Source organism: Labeo rohita, chromosome 18, assembly GCF_022985175.1.
Source record: "Labeo rohita strain BAU-BD-2019 chromosome 18, IGBB_LRoh.1.0, whole genome shotgun sequence".
NCBI lineage: Eukaryota > Metazoa > Chordata > Actinopteri > Cypriniformes > Cyprinidae > Labeo > Labeo rohita.
Genome location: NC_066886.1, coordinates 16,642,844 through 16,661,597, shown reverse-complemented (window position 1 = coordinate 16,661,597; position 18,754 = coordinate 16,642,844). Strand labels below are relative to the sequence as shown.

The following is an 18,754-nucleotide window of genomic DNA, read 5'->3' as shown; positions in this document are numbered from 1 at the left end:
GCGTAGCATTGCAGCGTTTACTGTGAACGGACCCGCTCTGAGATGCACATACTTAACCTACACATATGTAAATAAATAAAGCGCATATATTAAACTTTATGATTTTTAAATGGGTTTAGTATGTGGAATGCGCCACTTCCGGTATTTTGCAGATAACTCGACAAGGACAAAATGCAATTGAGGATTTTTAAAAATCAAATTCTCGTATAGCATCGAGGAATCATTGCAGCCCTAGTATTTACAGCATTTTAGCATACAATATTGGCGTATTATCAGCATTTTAACGTACAATACTGACGTATTGATGACACCTAAAATGTTTTTATTATATTCAGTTGTAATATCAATGGCATTATGTTTTCAGTTGCATTATTTTGATTTTTTTTTTTTTTTTTTTTTTTTTGCATGTTTTTCTTTATACTGTACATATTTTTAAGAAATAGCTATGGTTAGGTTTAGGGGTAGGAGTGGGATTACTGAATATAAAAAATATCTTTTTAATGCTATATTGTTACTAAAATGGTAATTTCCCTGCATATTTCGGTCTGTTACGTTTTATATCTTCTTATATTCGGTTTAGGTTTGAGGGCAGGTTAAGGGGTCTAAAAATCTAAAAAAACTCTTTTTAAACATTAAAATACACCAAATTGTGTGTTTCAGCATCAATTAAAGTGGTTGTAAACATTACATACTAACAATACTACAATACCTATGTATAAACAATGAGACCAGGCTGCCCAGTCACATTTTCTTGGTTAAATAAACATTGCTTACATAATCAGAAAAAAGTAAAATTCTATTTTAGGTTTTTACATTAACACTGTAATCAATTTTCTGTTTATTAAAGCCAAGTATGAATCTCATTAGGTTAGTGCTTTTAAGAATTTTGCATTTATTCCAAAGTAATAACTCAAGGCAGTAACAATTTTAAAAATATATTTTATTTGTTCAGTTATTCTTTTCAACAGTTAACTTTTAACAAATTTTGAATTCTTCAGATCATCAGTCATCAAAACTTGGTAAATATGGGTCACAGACACAGAGATTTCCAAGCCATTTTGAGTCTTATTTTGACATAACAAATTAGTTATATCTAAGTGTGTGAGTTGTTTACTTACTTTTTTTTAAATTAGTCTTCCAATTAACGCCATTATATTGTTAATTCAGACTGATTCGCAAACACTCAATGCACACAAACACGAGCCACAGCCAAACATAACCAGTCATATCCAATAATATCACGATGGAGGCATTGCCTTCTCTCATGTGACTTTCCCCCATTTATTCTCAATTACCCCCCACCAAACTCACTGCATGCTTTAGGGACTCTGTTAAAACTCAGTGGGCTCAGGGGAGGCAAGAGAGACATGGACTCCCGCTGGTGTCACTGTTGGACAGTGCTTCTTTAGAAAAACAAGTGATTTATATGCTTTTTAAGTATATTTTGTAATACTGGCTTTGCTTTATTTTTGTACCACAAATTTCTCCTTTTTCTTTTTTTTTTTTTTTTTCCCTTGCCTCCTTGGAGGAAGCGCCCCTGCTCTAAACATACACAAGTGTCTAAACCACTCTCATCTTGCTGTTGCTCTGAAGATTCAAAGCTATTTCTCACTCACCGCTATGAAAAGATGTATGGTCAGTGACTCCTAACAGATTCCTCTGAATGATACATGATTAGCCTCTAGCTAGTGGAGTCTTGGCTGGCATCACAGTGTCTCTCTCCACCTCTTTCATCCCCTCTCGATCAGTCCGCAATGAGGTCACCCAGAAATTCACACACTCGACCTGAAAAAAGATCTTATGATACTGAGCTTCTTATAACCTAATGAGGGGCCACATTTAATGACATTAACAGACATTAAATACTTGTGGGAATTTGATATATGGGCACTTCGCAGTGTGTTCAGGTATAGATTGATGTGTAGAGTTGGGGGAGATATTGGTGTTTACTGTACTGTGAAATTAAATGCTTGTGGGGAACACAAAGTAATAACTCACACTGAAATGAGAGGAGAAGCTGGAAAGAGACGTGAAACAAGAGGGTGAACACAGAGTTAAAGACAGGACATTAGATGAGAGAGAGGCAGGCAGAGAGAATGAGCAGAAAGACTAATGAGGGATACGGCAGAGAAACAGAGGGATTATCTAAAAGAAAAGGACATCATTTGGAGTGAATCAAAGAATTAGCATAGTCCCTGTAAGAGAAAGAAATGTATCCACCTCAAGTAAAGGTGTCACAGCTGTTGGGATATGTGGGAGAAAAAAGTGATTCTGTCTCACTGTGCTTTTTTGATTCCACTCATAATTCCACAGTAAATCCATGAGTTTTTCAGTGTTTGGAGATTCTCAGTTCTTAAAACGAGATTATTGCTCAACACCATGCACAAATTCATCATTAGCATAATTTCAATGGCAAACAAGTCAATCACGCCCAAACTGCATCCTAGCAACATAGCAAAGCAGCACATGCTCCATTCATTCTTTAAAAGAGGAGTTCATTTCCTGAACAAAAATTTACAGATACTGTACTCACCCCCTTGTCATCCAAGATGTTAATGTCTTTCTTTCTTCAGTCGTAAAGAAATTATGTTTTTTGAGGAAAACATTTCAGGATTTCTCTCCGTATAATGGATATCTATGGTGCCCCTGAGTTTGAACTTCCGAAATGTTTTTTAAATGCAGCTTCAAAGGGCTCTAAATGATCCCAGCCAAGGAATAAGGGTCTTATCTAGCGAAACGATCGGTTATTTTCTTAAAAAAAAAAAAAAAAATTATTTTTTTTTTTTTTGAAGTTGGAGGAGAAAATGAGATGGGATTTTTTTTTTTTTTATATAAGTATATAAATTGTACTTTTTTTTTTTTTTTTTAGAAAATAACCACTCTCTGCACTAGATAAGACCCTTCTTCCTCGGCTGGGATCGTTTAGAGCCCTTTCAAGCTGCATTTAAACTACATTTTGGAAGTTCAAACTCGGGGGCACCATAGATATCCATTAAATTATAAAATCCTGAAATGTTTTCCTCAAAAAACATAATTTCTTTACGACTGAAGAAAGTAAGACATGAACATCTTGGATGACAAGGGGGTGAGTACATTATCTGTAAATTTTTGTTCTGGAAATGAATCACGCATTGTACAACCTGGTCTCATAACGAACACATACAGCTGGGAACTTTTTCGCAAGGCGTGCAATATGTACCACCATGTACTTTTCATGACGCATTCGATATGAAATGTCCACTGGGTGGCGCTAAAAGAATTCATTTTTTTCTCTGGAAAACATATGGTACGTTTTATGTGACGTTGGTTTTTTTATATGTCACCGCAGCTCTGACTTGAAATGTCTGTTGAGTGGCGTAATAACTCTAATGCTCTAATGCATTAAAATGCTGGCATTTTAAAACAACATACCATCATCTGATAGTATAAATAAAAAGCGAATTTGAAGCGAATTTTTTGTCAAAATATGTTAGTCACACAACGGACAAGAGTGCAGCGCCGCATCTAGAAGAACGGGCAAATATTTGATAATTAAACGGGCATAAGTATACTGCTGTCTTTCCTCCACTAATGCAGCATCTAGTCAACAAATTCATTGCTTAGTAATGACATGAAAACATACACTACAGTATACTGTACACACCTTTTCAATGTTGATGTTTTAAACCCGCCTTTGAAGTGTCCCGCTCTGTGCAGCGCGCAGTGTCACGTGTCTAAAAAACGGCACGTGCTGTCAGTGATTTCCGCTACTAGAGGCCGCTCTTGTGCTGTATAACAAAGACTATAGGGACTTTGCTGTATAATGACAACCTTCTCAGCCGCTCCAGCAGCGGGTTCAACCCTGAAAAAACTATCGGCATGGATTTTTGCCGATAAACTCTTGATTGTTCTGCCAATCAACTATCAGTGCCGATTAATCGGCAAAATCGATACATCGGTCGACCTTTAGTCCTTACTACTTTTCTGGGCCTTGAACCTGTCAGCTGCATTGCTGTCTATGCAGGGTCAGAAAGCTCTGGGATTTCATCAAAAATATCTTCATTTGTGCTCCAAAGATAAATGGCGGTCTTACAGGCTTGGAACGACATGACGGTGAATAATTAATAACAGAATTTCCATTTTTGGGTGAGCTGTCTCTAACAATAACATCTCCCTACAATTAAATGATTTCATGTAAAATTATATGTTCGTGTTAGTAATATGCATCCAGTTTCTGTGTTTGTCAGAATATTTGGAAAAGAACTCGAGTAGAATGCAAAACCAAATATCTCAGCCCAATACTTCATCATTTAGCTGTTCCTATATTTGGCCTGTCCTTCTCCAGAACCAAATGACACTGACACGTAGAGTGTGTTTCCATAAATGGCAGGTTACAGATAAAGAAGGAAGCTGATATGTAGGCCAGAAATTGACTCGTGGCTACAGAAATTGATATTTAGCTGCTGTCACCTAGAGAGAATTCAGGGAACATAATTGCATTTTTAGCTCCTATGGCCTCTTAAGTGAAAAGCTATTAGCTCTAGCTGGGCTGGCCTACTTTGAGAAGTTAAAGACAAGCATGTCGCTCTTTACTCGTGGGACATCTGTTGCGCTGAAGGTGAGAAGAGCCAAGTACCAGATTGGGACTGGATTGATTTATTATTAGAAAATGTGACATTGGTGCACGAGGAAGCGCTTGTCTTTATGTAACAGCACTGACGTTATTGCCAAAAAAGAAGCTTTTAATCACATAGTAGTCTAGTCTAATCTATTAGCTCTAAATACATAATTATAAAAAGTAGCATCTGTGTAACATTATATTACTTGGTCCAGAGACAAAGACGTTTGGGTTTTGCAGTTTCTTTGACTGCTGAAGTCTCTCTTTTCCTAAACTCGACAGCTTTTGACACAGCAGTCTGCTTTAGGGCATCTCTACCCAAAACAACAATCCTGTTCTCAAGTTATTCCCAGAACGTTTGACATTTTATTTACATAGTCAAACAAAAATGTGAAGGATAATTGAATACATGAGGTATTTTCTCACTCTGTCTTCATGTGCTCACTCCGTATCCTGGTTGCAGGTATCTCGTCTTCCTGCAGATCAAAAGAGATCTGTACCACGGTCGTCTCCTCTGCAAAACGTCTGACGCGGCCATATTGGCAGCTTACATCTTACAAGGTAAAGTAGATGAAAAAATGAATAAATCAACTTCTAGTCTACAGAGATGTTTGAGATTTAGTCACATTAGAAGGGAAAATAGTGGCTCAGGGCATGTTTTTGACGACACTTGAATTAAAGATGCACTGTTCCATCACCTCAGAGTACAGACCAATTTTCAGGACTCTTTGGGTACCAAGTGCAGAAGCAAACAGCATTTTGTAAATGCTATTACTTTTATGCTAATCCACAAAACCCCACCTTTTGCCTGCAAAGAGAACATATGGCTCTCAACACTTCCTCTCACATAGGATGCTCATTAAGACAACACGTTAACATGCCCATATGTGAGCTAAAACGCGTCTGGGTGACATGGTTGAATGATGAAAGATTGATTAATGTGTCTGCTTTACTGCTGAGGTCAGACTCTATGAATGGTAGCATGATGAAAGATTGATTTTTATGACTACTTTGCAGCTGAGATTGGAGACTATGACCCAGGAAAGCATCCAGAGGGCTACAGCTCCAAGTTCCAGTTCTTCCCCAAGCACTCAGAGAAGCTGGAAAGAAGGATTGCAGAGATTCACAAGACAGAGTTAATGTAGGTGTAACCTTTTGCCTCCTTTTTCTTTATGTATGACTCAGTAATTATAGAAATGTCTCTTAAGAATGCCCTTTTCTCTGGTTCGTGTTCACTTCTGAGAGGTTTAGTGACAGATTTTCTTAGTGTACATGTCATTTTTTTAAAATTATTTCATTATTTTGTTTGACATTTTTTTCTTGTCTTTGTTCTGGCAAAATCAGTAACACTTTAATATAAGGTTAAATTCTGTAACACATCATCATGAAGTACACTACCAGTCAAAAGTTTTTGAACAGTAAGATTTTTTTGTTTTTTTCTTCTCACCAAGCCTGTATTTATTTGATCCGAAGTACAGCAAAAACAGTAAAATTTGAAAATATTTGTACTATTTAAACGAGTTTTATGTTTAAATATATTTTAAAATGCAATTAATTTCTTCTTATTATTATTATCAATATGTAAAACAGCGCATTTTTTTCAGAAAGATTCAAAGATCAGCATTTATCTGAAATAAAAAGCTTTTGTAACATTATACACTATACCATTCAAAAGCTTTCAAAGGAGTCAGTATAATAATAATAATAATAATAATAATAATAATTATTATTATTATTTGTCATTTTTTGAGGGGAAAGAAATTATACAAATGAGTACTTTTATTTAGCAAAGATGCTTTTAAATTCATCAAATTTGATGATAAATACATTTATCATGTTACAGAAGATTTATATTTAAGATAAATGCTGTTCTTCTGAGCTTAATAATAATAACAATAATAATAATAATAATAAATAGCTTTTGGACAGCAAATCAGAATATTAGAATGATTTCTGAAGAATCATGTTACTGGAGTAATGATGCTAAAAATTCAGCTTAAAAAAAATCACAGGAATAAATTACATTTTAAAATATATCCAAATAGAAAACAGTTATTTTAAAATAGTAAAAATATTCCAAAATTGTACTGTTTTTATAATATATATAAAATTATATAAATGCAGGCTTGGTGAGCAGAAGAGACTTCTTTAAAAAAAAACACATTCTTACAATCTTACTGTTCAAAAACTTTTGTCTGGTAGTGTACTTTGGGAAAAAAAATACAATATTTGTTCTAAGTTAGTGTTATTTTTAATATTTTTAATCTAGGTTAATTGTAATTTATAAACATATTATTGTTCATCATTAATTCATGTTCATATACATTACATTAATGTTAATTTATACAACTTGAAATGCTGAAAATATATTGTACACTACTATTCAAAAGTAAGATTTTTTGTAAGATTTTCTTATGCTTACAAAGGCTGCATTTATTTGATAAAAAAAACAGTAAAATGGTAATATTATTAAAAATATTATTACAGTTTAAAATATTTTTTCTATTGTAATATATTTCAAAATTTAATTTATTCCTGTGTTTACAATGCTGAATTTTCAGTATCATTACTCCAGTCTTCAGTGTCGCATTATCCTTCAGAAATCATTTTAATATGCTGATTATTTCTTATAAATATTATATTATTTTTTCAGCACACAGCAAAAACACATCAGCACAAAGTTCAAAAGATCAGTATTTATTTGGGAAATATTATTTTGATGTTATTAAAACATTATAGCATGATAAAAGTCTTTAATGCATTATACAGCATGCAGTGCTTTACTGTCACTTTTGATCAATTAAATGACCTTTCTGAATAAAATTATTAATTTATTTGACCCCAAACTTTTTAACAGTATTGTATGCAGAAATTAACATTAACCTTAATTAGTAAATGTTTTTTTTTTTTTTTTTTTTTTTTTTTTTTTTTTTTTTTTTTAGTTAATAATCCGCAGGGTTTTGTTTTTTAAATGCCTTCATCCATTGATAGACTGTATGTACTGTATCAGTTACCTGGACATAAAGACTTGTGTAGTTGACTTTGTGCACTGACTACTTTTAGGTGATGAAATTGTCTTTTTTATGACTCTTCCTCTCACAAATTCATGCATTCACACACTCACACTATGTGCCATTAGTGTGAAATCATGGCCCTTAGTATAATAAGTCATGTCTGCTGTCAAAGCCATAGGCCATCACTGAGCAAGCAGCATTTTCTCTCCATGTTTACATGAGCAAGTCCAATTAGCTCACCGAGTGCCCTTGCTGATAAACTGCCAAACAGTCATGGGTTTAGTGATGGAATTAGTGTATTAATTACTTGCAAGGTTGTAATTTGTCTTTAGAAGCTCTTGACAATTCTTATATGGACGGCACACGAACATAAGACATTTAGACAATGACGAACTTGATGATCCACCAAATAGGAGCGTGATTACTGCTGCCCTCTGGTGGTGTTACTGTTCTATGATGAGATGCATTTTATCAGTCTTATTATAGAAACTATGTTTAGATCTTTCAAAATGATCCAATAAATCAATCCTGGAGTCTGTAAGCAATCGCTTTCTCCCAATCTTAAGGGTCGCGTTTCTTCTCTGATTTGTGTTGAAATACAAGGCAGGCAGTCTTGTTAGATTAGGGTCTTGAATGTTGAATGGCCAGTGCTGAATAAAACATGAATTGGTAAGAGGTATCCTGGAGTGATGATACTTGAACCGTCTGCTTGGTTTTGCTTTCTGTTTAGTGGCCGCTAATCAATGTCGTTCAAGTGTAAAGTGTCAAAATAGATGCATCTGTTCTCATTCAAACTGGCCTTATGTTTCCTGACAGATGCCTTTTTTCCATTTTCCAGGATATGTTGAATACAAATCCACTAAGAATGTGCATTCAGTCCAATACCAGTGGTGAAATGTAATTGGTGACTCTGCTGTGTTGTTGCTGTGTGAATGACACAGATGTTTTTTAATGTGTTGTTTTGCAGAGGTCAAACTCCAGAAACAGCTGAGCTGAAGTTCCTGCAGAAAGCACAAATGCTTGAAACATACGGCGTGGATCCTCATCCGTGCAAGGTTAGATGACTCTATCTGACGCATTTTACAGCTTGCATTCAAAAGCTATTGTGTGTTGTGTAAAAGTTTCTCAAACTTCTATGAATGAAGAGCCCTCTCATAATGTCAGAATGTTCAGGGAACAGAAAAGACTCCTATTCAGATGCTGCAAGTCTCTAGAAGTCATAAGTCAGATTTTTCATGACTTCATATAAAGAAAAAGTTTAGTTACTTAAAGGGTTAGTTCAAACTAAAATGAAAATTCTGTCATTAATCACTTACCCTAATGTCGTTCCAAACCCGTAAGACCTTTGTTCATCTTCGGAACACAAATTAAGATATTTTTGATGAAATCTGAGAGCTTTCTGACCCTGCATAGACGGCAGTCTACTATGTTCAAGGTCCAGGAATGATTTCTGAAAGATTATATGATCTTAAAGAGTGTATAGTATTGCAGATTTTTTTTGTGTGTGTCCTTAGTCAAATAAATGAAGACTTATTGATCATAACAGGCTTCGTTCAGAAACATTAATAAAATCTTACCACCGCAAACTTTTGACCAAAAACTTCTGAGAAAAAAAGTCACAACTGTGATATAAATTCTGAGAAAAAAAAGTGAGAACTGAGTTTGTATCTCACAATTCTGATTTTTTGATGCATGATACAAACTTGGAATTCTGACTTTTTCAGAATTGAGACATAAACTCGAAACTGCGAGTTAGAAAGTCAAAATTGCAAGATATAAACTCACAATTCTGAGAAATGAAGTCAGAATTGTGAGATTTTGCAGTTCTGACATTTTTTCTCAGTATTGTGTGATATAAACTGACTTTTTTCGATCTCGCAATTGACTTTTTCTCAGAATCGCAACTACAAAATTGGAAGATGCTCAGTTCTGACCTTTTTTATATCTCAGAATTGAGATATAAACTAGCAACTGTGAGTTACAAAGACAGAATTGCGAGATATAAACTTGCAATTCTGGTAAATGAAGTCAGAATTGTGAGATACAAACTCACAGTTCTGACTTTTTTCTCGGTATTGCATGATATAGACTCGCAATTTCAAGAAAAAAACTCAGAATTGAGAGATATAAACTCGGTTCTGACTTTTTTCTCAGAACCACGATTACAAAATTGCGAGATATAAACTCGCAATTCTGAGAACATATCAGTCTTTTTTCCCCCCATAATTGGACTTTATAACTCGCGATTGCGAGTTTATATCTCACAATTTAAAGAAAAATGTCCAAATTGCAAGAAGTCCAAATTTGAGAGATATAAACTTGCGATTGCGAGGAAAAAAGTCTGAATTGTGAGGGACAAACTAGCATTTGCCACGTAAAAAACAGAATTGCGAGATATAAACTCAGTTCTGACTTTCTCAGAATTGCGATTTCGGAATTGCAAGATATATACTCAGTTTTGATTTTTTTCTCTGAATTGTGATTTATATCACAGTTGTAACTTTGCAATTTATATCGCAATTGTAACTTTTTTCTCAGAACCGTGATTACAAAATTGCGAGATATAAACTTGCAATTCTGAGAACATGTCTTTTTTCCCCTCATAATTGCGAATTACGAGAGACAAACTAGAATTTGCAAGAAAAAAACAGTCAGAATTGAGGGGAAAAAACTCGCAAATGCAAGCAATTAAGTCTAAATTGTGGGATACAAGCTAGCATTTGTGAGAAAATTGCAAGTTGCGATTGCAAGTTAATATCTCACAATTCTGAGAAAGTCAGAATTGCGAGATAAAACTTGAAATGACCTTTTTTAAATTTTTGGCTTTCAGTGGCTTTCATATTCTTAAGATATATAGAGAATGAATGGGAAAATGCAGCTTGACCAAGGCCTCTAAAGTAGTATAATAAAAAGTATCCTCTATATTCTTTAGTTCTTTCCTTTTTTTTTTTTTTTTTCAAATACATTTGATTTTTTTGACTCCAGTTTAAGAAACATCTGTTGCTAGTTTCAACAGTAAAAGCCCAAAACTGCACACTTTGCTGCTGAATGTTAAATAAAGTAACCCTGAAAACAAAAGTACAAAGGTTTTGTTGTCATGATCACTTGCTGTACTGTGCTGTATTGTGTTTTCCCACTCAATGTCTGCTTGCTGAGAAACGAAGGTAACGTGGTCCTCCTCTGTCGCTGTTTATCACAGGATGTATCTGGTAACCCGGCTTTCCTCGCCTTCACTCCGTTCGGTTTTGTCGTGCTTCAGGGGAACAAGAGAGTCCATTTCCTCAAGTGGTGAGTGACTAATACTTGCCTCTTTTCCCTACTGAACTTCTATTGACGTCTTCGGGGCTGAGTAAACACAGACATGCATACACGCATGCATCGTGAAGCTGAAAATAATGAGTCATTCTCGCCTAGCGACGGGCTCTGGGTATACAAGTCACAGCTGGTTTTATTATATTGTATTATACGTTTCAAGCCAAAAGGGCCCGGCCATCTGCCTCTTTCTGAACCGTTAGAGCAGACAGGTGTCCAATTATCCTGCACCAGCTCTCCATCCAGAGGGCATGTTTAAAGTCATCTGGACACAACAAGTCTGTGAGGTCAGGCCATACAAAGAGAAAAGAAATGCATAAAATCCTCAACCATTGTGCTGCATGTCCTTTGTCTCAGTGTCTTCTGTAGTGCATGTATGCTTCCCAGTTAAAGTAAGTGTGCAAATGTTTCATGTGTGTGTTAATTTGTAAGAAAAACAACAAAAACGGAATATGGCAATTATTAAAAAAAAGGCTTGTTCATTATAATGAATCAAAATAAGCTCACGTAATTGAACAGTGTTAAAAATCACATTATTTTCATGTGTTATTTATGTAACCTCTCTCTATATACATACATTTGAGGGTCAAAAGTTTACGTACACCTTGCAAAATCTGCAAAATGTTAATTATTATACCAAAATAAGAGGGATCATACAAAAAGCATGTTATTTTTTATTTAGTACTGACCTGAATAAGCTATTTCACATAAAAGATGTTTACATATAGTCCACAAGAAAAAGTTGAATTTTTAAAAATGACCCTGTTCGAAATTTTACATGCCTTTGATTCTTAATATTGTGTTGTTACCTGAATGATCCACAGCTGTGTTTTTTGTTTAGTGATAGTTGTTCATGAGTCCCTTGTTTGTCCTGAACAGTTAAACTGCCTGCTGTTCTTCAGAAAAATCCTTCAGGTCCCACAAATTCTGTTTTTTTTTTTTTTTTTTTCAGCCTTTTTGTGTATTTGAACCCTTTCCAACAATCACTGTATGATTTTGAGATCCATCTTTTCACACTGAGGACAACTGAGGGACTCATATGTAACTATTACAGAAGGTTCAAATGCTCACTGATGCACCAGAAGAAAAAAATGATGCATTAAAAGCTGGGGGTGAAAACTTTTGAACCGAATGAAGATGTGTACATTTTTCTTATTTTGCATAAATATCATATTATTTTTTTCCATTTAGTACTGACCTTTAAAGCTACAGAGGATAGTTACATGTTTCCCGGAAGACAAAATAAGTAAAATTTACTCTGATCTTCAAATTCCAAAAGTTTTCACCCCCTGGCTCTTGATGCATTGTGTTTCCTTTTGAAGCATCAGTGAGTGTTTGAACCATCTGTAATAGTTGCATATGAGTGTGTATAGTTTTTAATGTTTGTAATTTTGTAACACCTTACTATATGTGTTCTTCTTCCGCTTGAACAGGAACGAGGTGACCAAACTGAAGTTTGAGGGAAAGACATTCCATATATATGCAAATCAGAAGGAGGTGAGATCATTAATTACTCCAACATTGGTGAAGTCAAAGATAATTACAATATACCAAATTGCCTCATGATAATGACACAATCTGTGAAACGTCAGTAATTTTCTTCAAGGACAGTGCTGCATTAGTGCACCATTAATGACTTCTTGTTATACACAGGACAAAAAGATCATCTTGACATACTTTGCACCGACTCCAGAGGCCTGCAAACATCTTTGGAAATGCGGTGTTGAAAACCAAGCCTTCTACAAGTGAGTTTTTGCTCTCCTCCTTCCTTCAAGACACATTTATTTGTTTGGTTAGACAGGTGAGATGATTCTGAAAGGGCAACTGCACAATAAACAAGTTCCAGAAATAATTTGTCCCTTTTCGGCTCTTCCTAATTGCGAAGACTGTCACTTCATCTCCCCAGAGCATGATATTTAAGACTGGTAAATAAGCTGACTAATAAGTAATAATGCGAGACACTTCTGCAAGTGTCGTCTGGACACCTACGTCTAGATGCCGTCACTGTTTTTACCTCACGGGGTTCATCTAATGGAACAGCCACGTGTTGAGAATGACCTTTACTGCGCAAGCAGTGAGAGATGCGTTCTGCTAGCTCCTCCGGAGGGATGTCCGTGCCCATTTCAGTCACAGTTGACTGTACGTGTCCTTGGCCACGCCATGGGAAGCGTTTAAAGCGACAGGCGGACTGCAGTGTTACGTACGGATTCTAAAAGCAGATCTCAGTTTCACAACACCGCGAGCCACCGCTGGTTTTTGTCTCCCCGTTTTATGATGAACGATTTTGGCTGACTGAGGTGACATCTTTGGAACGAGAGTCTGTTTCAGCACTCATCATGAAGTGTGGGAAAGCTCAATTTAGGTGAAGGGAATGGTGTAATCACTGATTTGGCAAGGTGCCTTATCAAAACTGAATCTACATCGTAATCCAAGTCTGACTGAATTCATTCCGCTGGGGCAAAGAGAAATTTGTAGCTGTAGTTAAGGTCCCCTGGAGAAGGGGAATTTGTGGCAGGTGAAGGCAGATGATAATTGAAAAGTGGGTTTTATGATTCACATAAAGGCCGTCTTTGGGGAAGGAGATTCCACACCTGATGATGAAAAGCCTGAATCAAATGTTCACCAGAGACCGGCTGAGTCAGAATATTCAAGCTCTGCCTGAGGTTTCAGTCACTAGGAGGGTTAGGTAGAAAATATAGAAACAAAACTTATTTTAGCATGTCAGTGGGGTAGATGATATGACAAAATCTGAATGATAAAGAATGGTTACAGTAAATTTATTTAACTGTAATGTGATATAATATTAAACAAACTTAGTTTAAATATTTTAATTATATATTTATTTATGAAATACTTTTAAAAATAATTAAAATACTTACTTAAAAATCACATTTAAGTAATTTTATTTTTTTTATTTGGACGCTCATTTATGCAAACTAAGAAATAAGATTATTCATATGGTAAATATAAAGCAGTTTTTTTTTTTGCACAAATGCCAGGCAGATTTTGAGTTAAAATCTAAAGATTTTAAAATTTATTGTGGAAATTTGAAAGAAATTCTGAATTGTGATTAAATGAGCTGTATTTGAAGTCATACATTGTAGCTATATACACAAACCTGTGTCCACACATAATTAAATTTTATGTTAATTTAATTTAAAAATATTTGTAAATCAAGTTTCAATTTGCATGCTATTGTATACCAAGTATAAAAACGTAATCACAAATTTATACGGTTGCAGATTAGTTTATGCTGTCATATTACCAGTGGTGGACAGTGTTTTAGTGTTTGGTTACAGAATAAGATATAATAGATATTATATTATATCTTATACAAATTATATTATATTATATTATATTATATTATATCGTTTTTTGGTTACAGTATAAATGCAAGGTAATTTCAGATATTTGTTTTAGATATATTTTTGATATTTCTGATACAATATAAAATAATGTAACAATTGTAATATAACATAATATAGGCAAAGGCAAAGAAACTTTTTTAGACATAGATATTTGAAGTATACTAAATTAGAATATAAATTATAGTTTCTCGACACAGTATAAATGCAGGGAAATTTTTGATAATTGTTTTATATATATTTCAGATATTTATAATATAATGTAATATAATTCGGGTAACAGTATAAATGCTAAGAAACTTCAGATATTTGTTATATATATATAATAACATAATATAATATAATATATTGTTTTTGGCAAAGAAAACATGTTTATTTTAGATATACAGATATATAGATATTTGTAATATAATATAATCTAATATAATTTTTTTTTTTTTTTCTTACAGGATATAGATGTTTGAGGTATAATATAATATAATGTAATATTGGAGAGTTGAAAAAAAATTCTGGTTTATGATTAGATGAGTGGTATTCTAGGTCATACATTGTAGCTAATATACACAAACCTGTGTCCACACATCAATTCAATTTTATGTTTATTTAATTTTACAACATTTTTAAATAAAGTTCCAACAATTCTTTTATAATTAAATTATATGTGACCCTGGACTACAAAACCAGTCATAAGGGTTAATTTTTTGAAACTGAGATTTATTTATCATCTGAAACTGGATAAATAAGCTGTCCATTAATGTATTGGTTGTTATAATAGGACAACATTTGGCTGAGAAGCAACTAATTGAAATTGGAAATTGGAATATGAAAGTACAAAAAAAAAAAATAATGAGAAAATCGCTAAAATAAAGTTCTATGTATATTACATGTTTAGAGCTTAATCATTCCTTTCTGTCCCTCATCAGGCTGGAGAAGTCGAGCCAGGTTCGTACGGTGTCCAGCAGTAACCTGTTCTTCAAGGGGAGTCGTTTCCGCTACAGGTAAGTGCTGACAGACAGACGGACAGACACAGCACGGGTCACTGGCGATGGACCGCCACAGCCTCAGGGGTCCCTGCTCCAAAAACAGCCTGCTGTCCTCGTCACGGTCACATAGAGGTGACCGCTTTGAAGCCAATGCGCCACAACCTGCTGCGGATGGAGCTGTTCACACAGGCCACCTTTTACACACAGACGTTTACTTAATAACGGCAATTGTAACAGATGAATGGAGCCATCGGGGCAATTAAACAAACAGCACGATCAATTATTATAGTGGGCTCTCAGGCTCAAACACCTAATTAGGAAATTGATAACAGTTATTTTCTCACTCCTATGTAAAGAGACAGGCAGGATTTTAAGGCATTTAAAGGACTCCGTTGAGAGTTGTGTTTAAAGAGAAGTAGTTCAGTCACAGCCTGAGTGGGAGAGATTGAGTTAAGAGAGGGGACTCAATAAGGTTAATCTAATTCCTGAGCTTCATGGACTCTAGTAGCAGCGGTCACCATCTCTCACAGTCACAGGGATCACAGTTCCCACCAAAATGCCGGCGGTTTGAACGTGACTGGAAACTGTAGCTATTTTATTCTCAGTGGTTGAGCTGTTTTATTTGCTTGGTTTTGATAGATGAAGCTGGTCAAAACAGCCTCAACCAGGGTGTGAATTGAACACCCACCACCAGGAGTATAAAGTCCTTTTTTCCACAATTGCAAGTACTTCTGCTGGCTACTCTGTAGCATATTTCCAGTCGGCCAATGCTTTAGCATTGTTGTGCAACTTATATATAATACAATATAATATATTGTAATGTAATGTAATGTAATATAATATAATATAATATAATATAATATATAATGTGTATCGTTTTTGGTTACAGTTTCTAAGAATTTCTGATATTTTGTTATTTCTGGTCGTATGATATCATATAATATATACATTTAATTTTTGAGAATTTTTCAGATATAGATATTTGGATATGTTATGTTATATTACAATATAATATAATGTAATATATCAATTTAATTTTTGTTTACAGTGAGAATGTTTTAGATATAGATATTTGAGGTATTGTATTAAATTATATTATATTACAATATAATATAATATAATATATTTTAGTTTTTGGTTACAGTATAAATGCAAGGAGAATTTCTGATATTTGTTTTAGATATTTCTTCTATCATATACATTTAATTTTTGTTTACAGTGAGAATGTTTTAGATGTAGATATTTGTGGTATTTTATTAAGTTGTATTATATTATATTTTATTACAATATAATAATATAATATAATATATACATTTAATTAATGGTTACAGTGAGAATGCAATAAAAACATGTTTATTTTAGATATAGATAACTGGGATGTTATATTATATTATATTACAGTATAATATATAAATTTAATTTTTGGTTACAATGAGAAGGCTTAGTTTTAGATGTAGATATTTGGGGTTTACTAATATTATATAATATATACAGTATAATATAATAATTTTGTTTTTGGTTACAGTATAAATGCAAGGAGAATTTTTGATATTTGTTTTAGATATTTTAGATATTTCTGGTCATATAATATCATATACATTCAATTTTTGGTTACAGTGAGAATGTTTTTGATATAGATATTTGGGGTATATTATATTTATTATATTACATTTTAATACCTTATATTACATTACATTACATTACATTAGTCAGCATTTGAAGTGGATCAAACACTTTCATTAAATTTGTCCTAAAACCAAAAAGAATACCTGTTCTTGTCTTAAGACAACTTTGATGAACTTTTTTTGATCCACTTCAAATGCTGAATATTGTATATTATACATTTAATTTTTGGTTACAGTGAGAAGGCTAAGAAAACTGTTTTGGATAATTATAATAGTAAACCTCAAATATATATATATATATATATATATTTGAGGTTTACTATAATAATATAATATAATATAATATAATATAATATAATATAATATAATATGTCTTAGTTTTTGGTTACAATTTGACAGTGAGAATATTTTAGATATAGATATTTGTGGTATTTTATTAAGTTGTACTATATTATATTTTATTACAATATAATATAACATAATATATAAATTTAATTTATGGTTAAAGTGAGAATGCAATAAAAACATGTTTATTTTAGAGATAGATAATTGGGATGTTATATTATATTATATTACAATATAATATACAAATTTAATTTTTGGTTACAATGAGAAGGCTTAGAAAACTGTTTTAGATGTAGATATTTGGGGTTTACTATTATTATATAATATAATATATACAGTATAATATAATATAATAATTTTGTTTTTGGTTACAGTATAAATACATGTTTTAGATATTTGTTTTAGATATATTTTTGATATATAATATAATATATATAAATTTTAGTTTTTGTTTATATACTCTAAAAACTATAAATGCAAAGAGAACACGTCCATAAAAAGCAGGGTTGCCAGGTTTTCACAACAAAACCCGCCTAATTGCTACTTTACACTAGCCCAGTTGCGTTTCGCGGGGTGTCCCCCGGTAAAAATCACACTCCTGGGTGTAAAATACACGTTTTTTGGCAGTGTTCCCCTGGTAAAATTTGCATTCCAGGGGTTAAATATCATGTAATTGGATTCGCTTCAACCCACGGACATTAAAAACAACCCGTGGCAACAGTGTTAAAGTAGCCCAAATCCGTGGGACTTCTGCAGACTTGGCAACACTGACTTAAAGAGGTCTTTATGTATCTGTTGAGTTACATATTTTAATTTGATAAGGGAAATTATGCCAAAATATTTTACTCAAGCAGGGGCAACTGGACACGTCAGTTGTTTTTGTTTAATTTCAGTGGAAGAGTAGCCAAAGAGGTAATGGAGCAGAGTGCAAAAATTAAACGGGAACCTCCAGAAATACACAGGTATGCATGAGTGCCCATCTGTTAACTTTATAATTACTCACCTTGGGTCACATTCTTTTGGTGATGTATCTTTTTTTGTATGCATGCATGCATGTCCAGTGAGACTGAATGATGTCTGTAGTTATAGGATGTACTGTAATGTGATAAATGGATGTGTTGATACAGTACTGCTTTTGTATGTGGTCACAGGGCTGGCTTGGTGCCCAGCAGAAGCTGTCCATCCATCACGCACGGGCCGCGGCTGAGCAGTGTCCCGCGCACCCGCCGGAGAGCCGTACACATATCCATCATGGAAGGTGAGAGTCCAGTTCAACACATTAACCTGAGTTCAGCTCTATGCTGAAACCTTGAAACCACAGGCAGAGCACTAAATGTCAAAGCAATGAATGTCATCAAAATGCTGTAGAAAAAGGCCAACTTGAAATATAGCAACATATAATTTATAAAAAATAGGGCAACTTATGCCATGAAGATAATATAAAGGCACTTAAGATAGTGAAAACTTTAGGATAACACTGCAAGTAATTGTAGGCAATATTACGGCATATGTT

General features: G+C 33.8%; 1 protein-coding gene across 2 annotated transcripts in view; it reads left to right on the top strand.

The window, feature by feature from the left end:
* LOC127180930 (FERM domain-containing protein 5) overlaps nucleotides 1–18,754 on the top strand; it is a 148,074-nt gene that overhangs the window by 112,382 nt on the left and 16,938 nt on the right. For both annotated transcript variants that reach the window (XM_051135332.1, XM_051135333.1), the window contains 9 exons: nucleotides 5,061–5,158; nucleotides 5,615–5,738; nucleotides 8,579–8,666; nucleotides 10,811–10,899; nucleotides 12,357–12,420; nucleotides 12,577–12,668; nucleotides 15,212–15,286; nucleotides 18,135–18,203; nucleotides 18,393–18,499. In XM_051135332.1, the coding sequence (XP_050991289.1) occupies nucleotides 5,061–5,158; nucleotides 5,615–5,738; nucleotides 8,579–8,666; nucleotides 10,811–10,899; nucleotides 12,357–12,420; nucleotides 12,577–12,668; nucleotides 15,212–15,286; nucleotides 18,135–18,203; nucleotides 18,393–18,499 (806 nt within the window). The remainder of the gene's footprint in view (nucleotides 1–5,060; nucleotides 5,159–5,614; nucleotides 5,739–8,578; nucleotides 8,667–10,810; nucleotides 10,900–12,356; nucleotides 12,421–12,576; nucleotides 12,669–15,211; nucleotides 15,287–18,134; nucleotides 18,204–18,392; nucleotides 18,500–18,754) is intronic.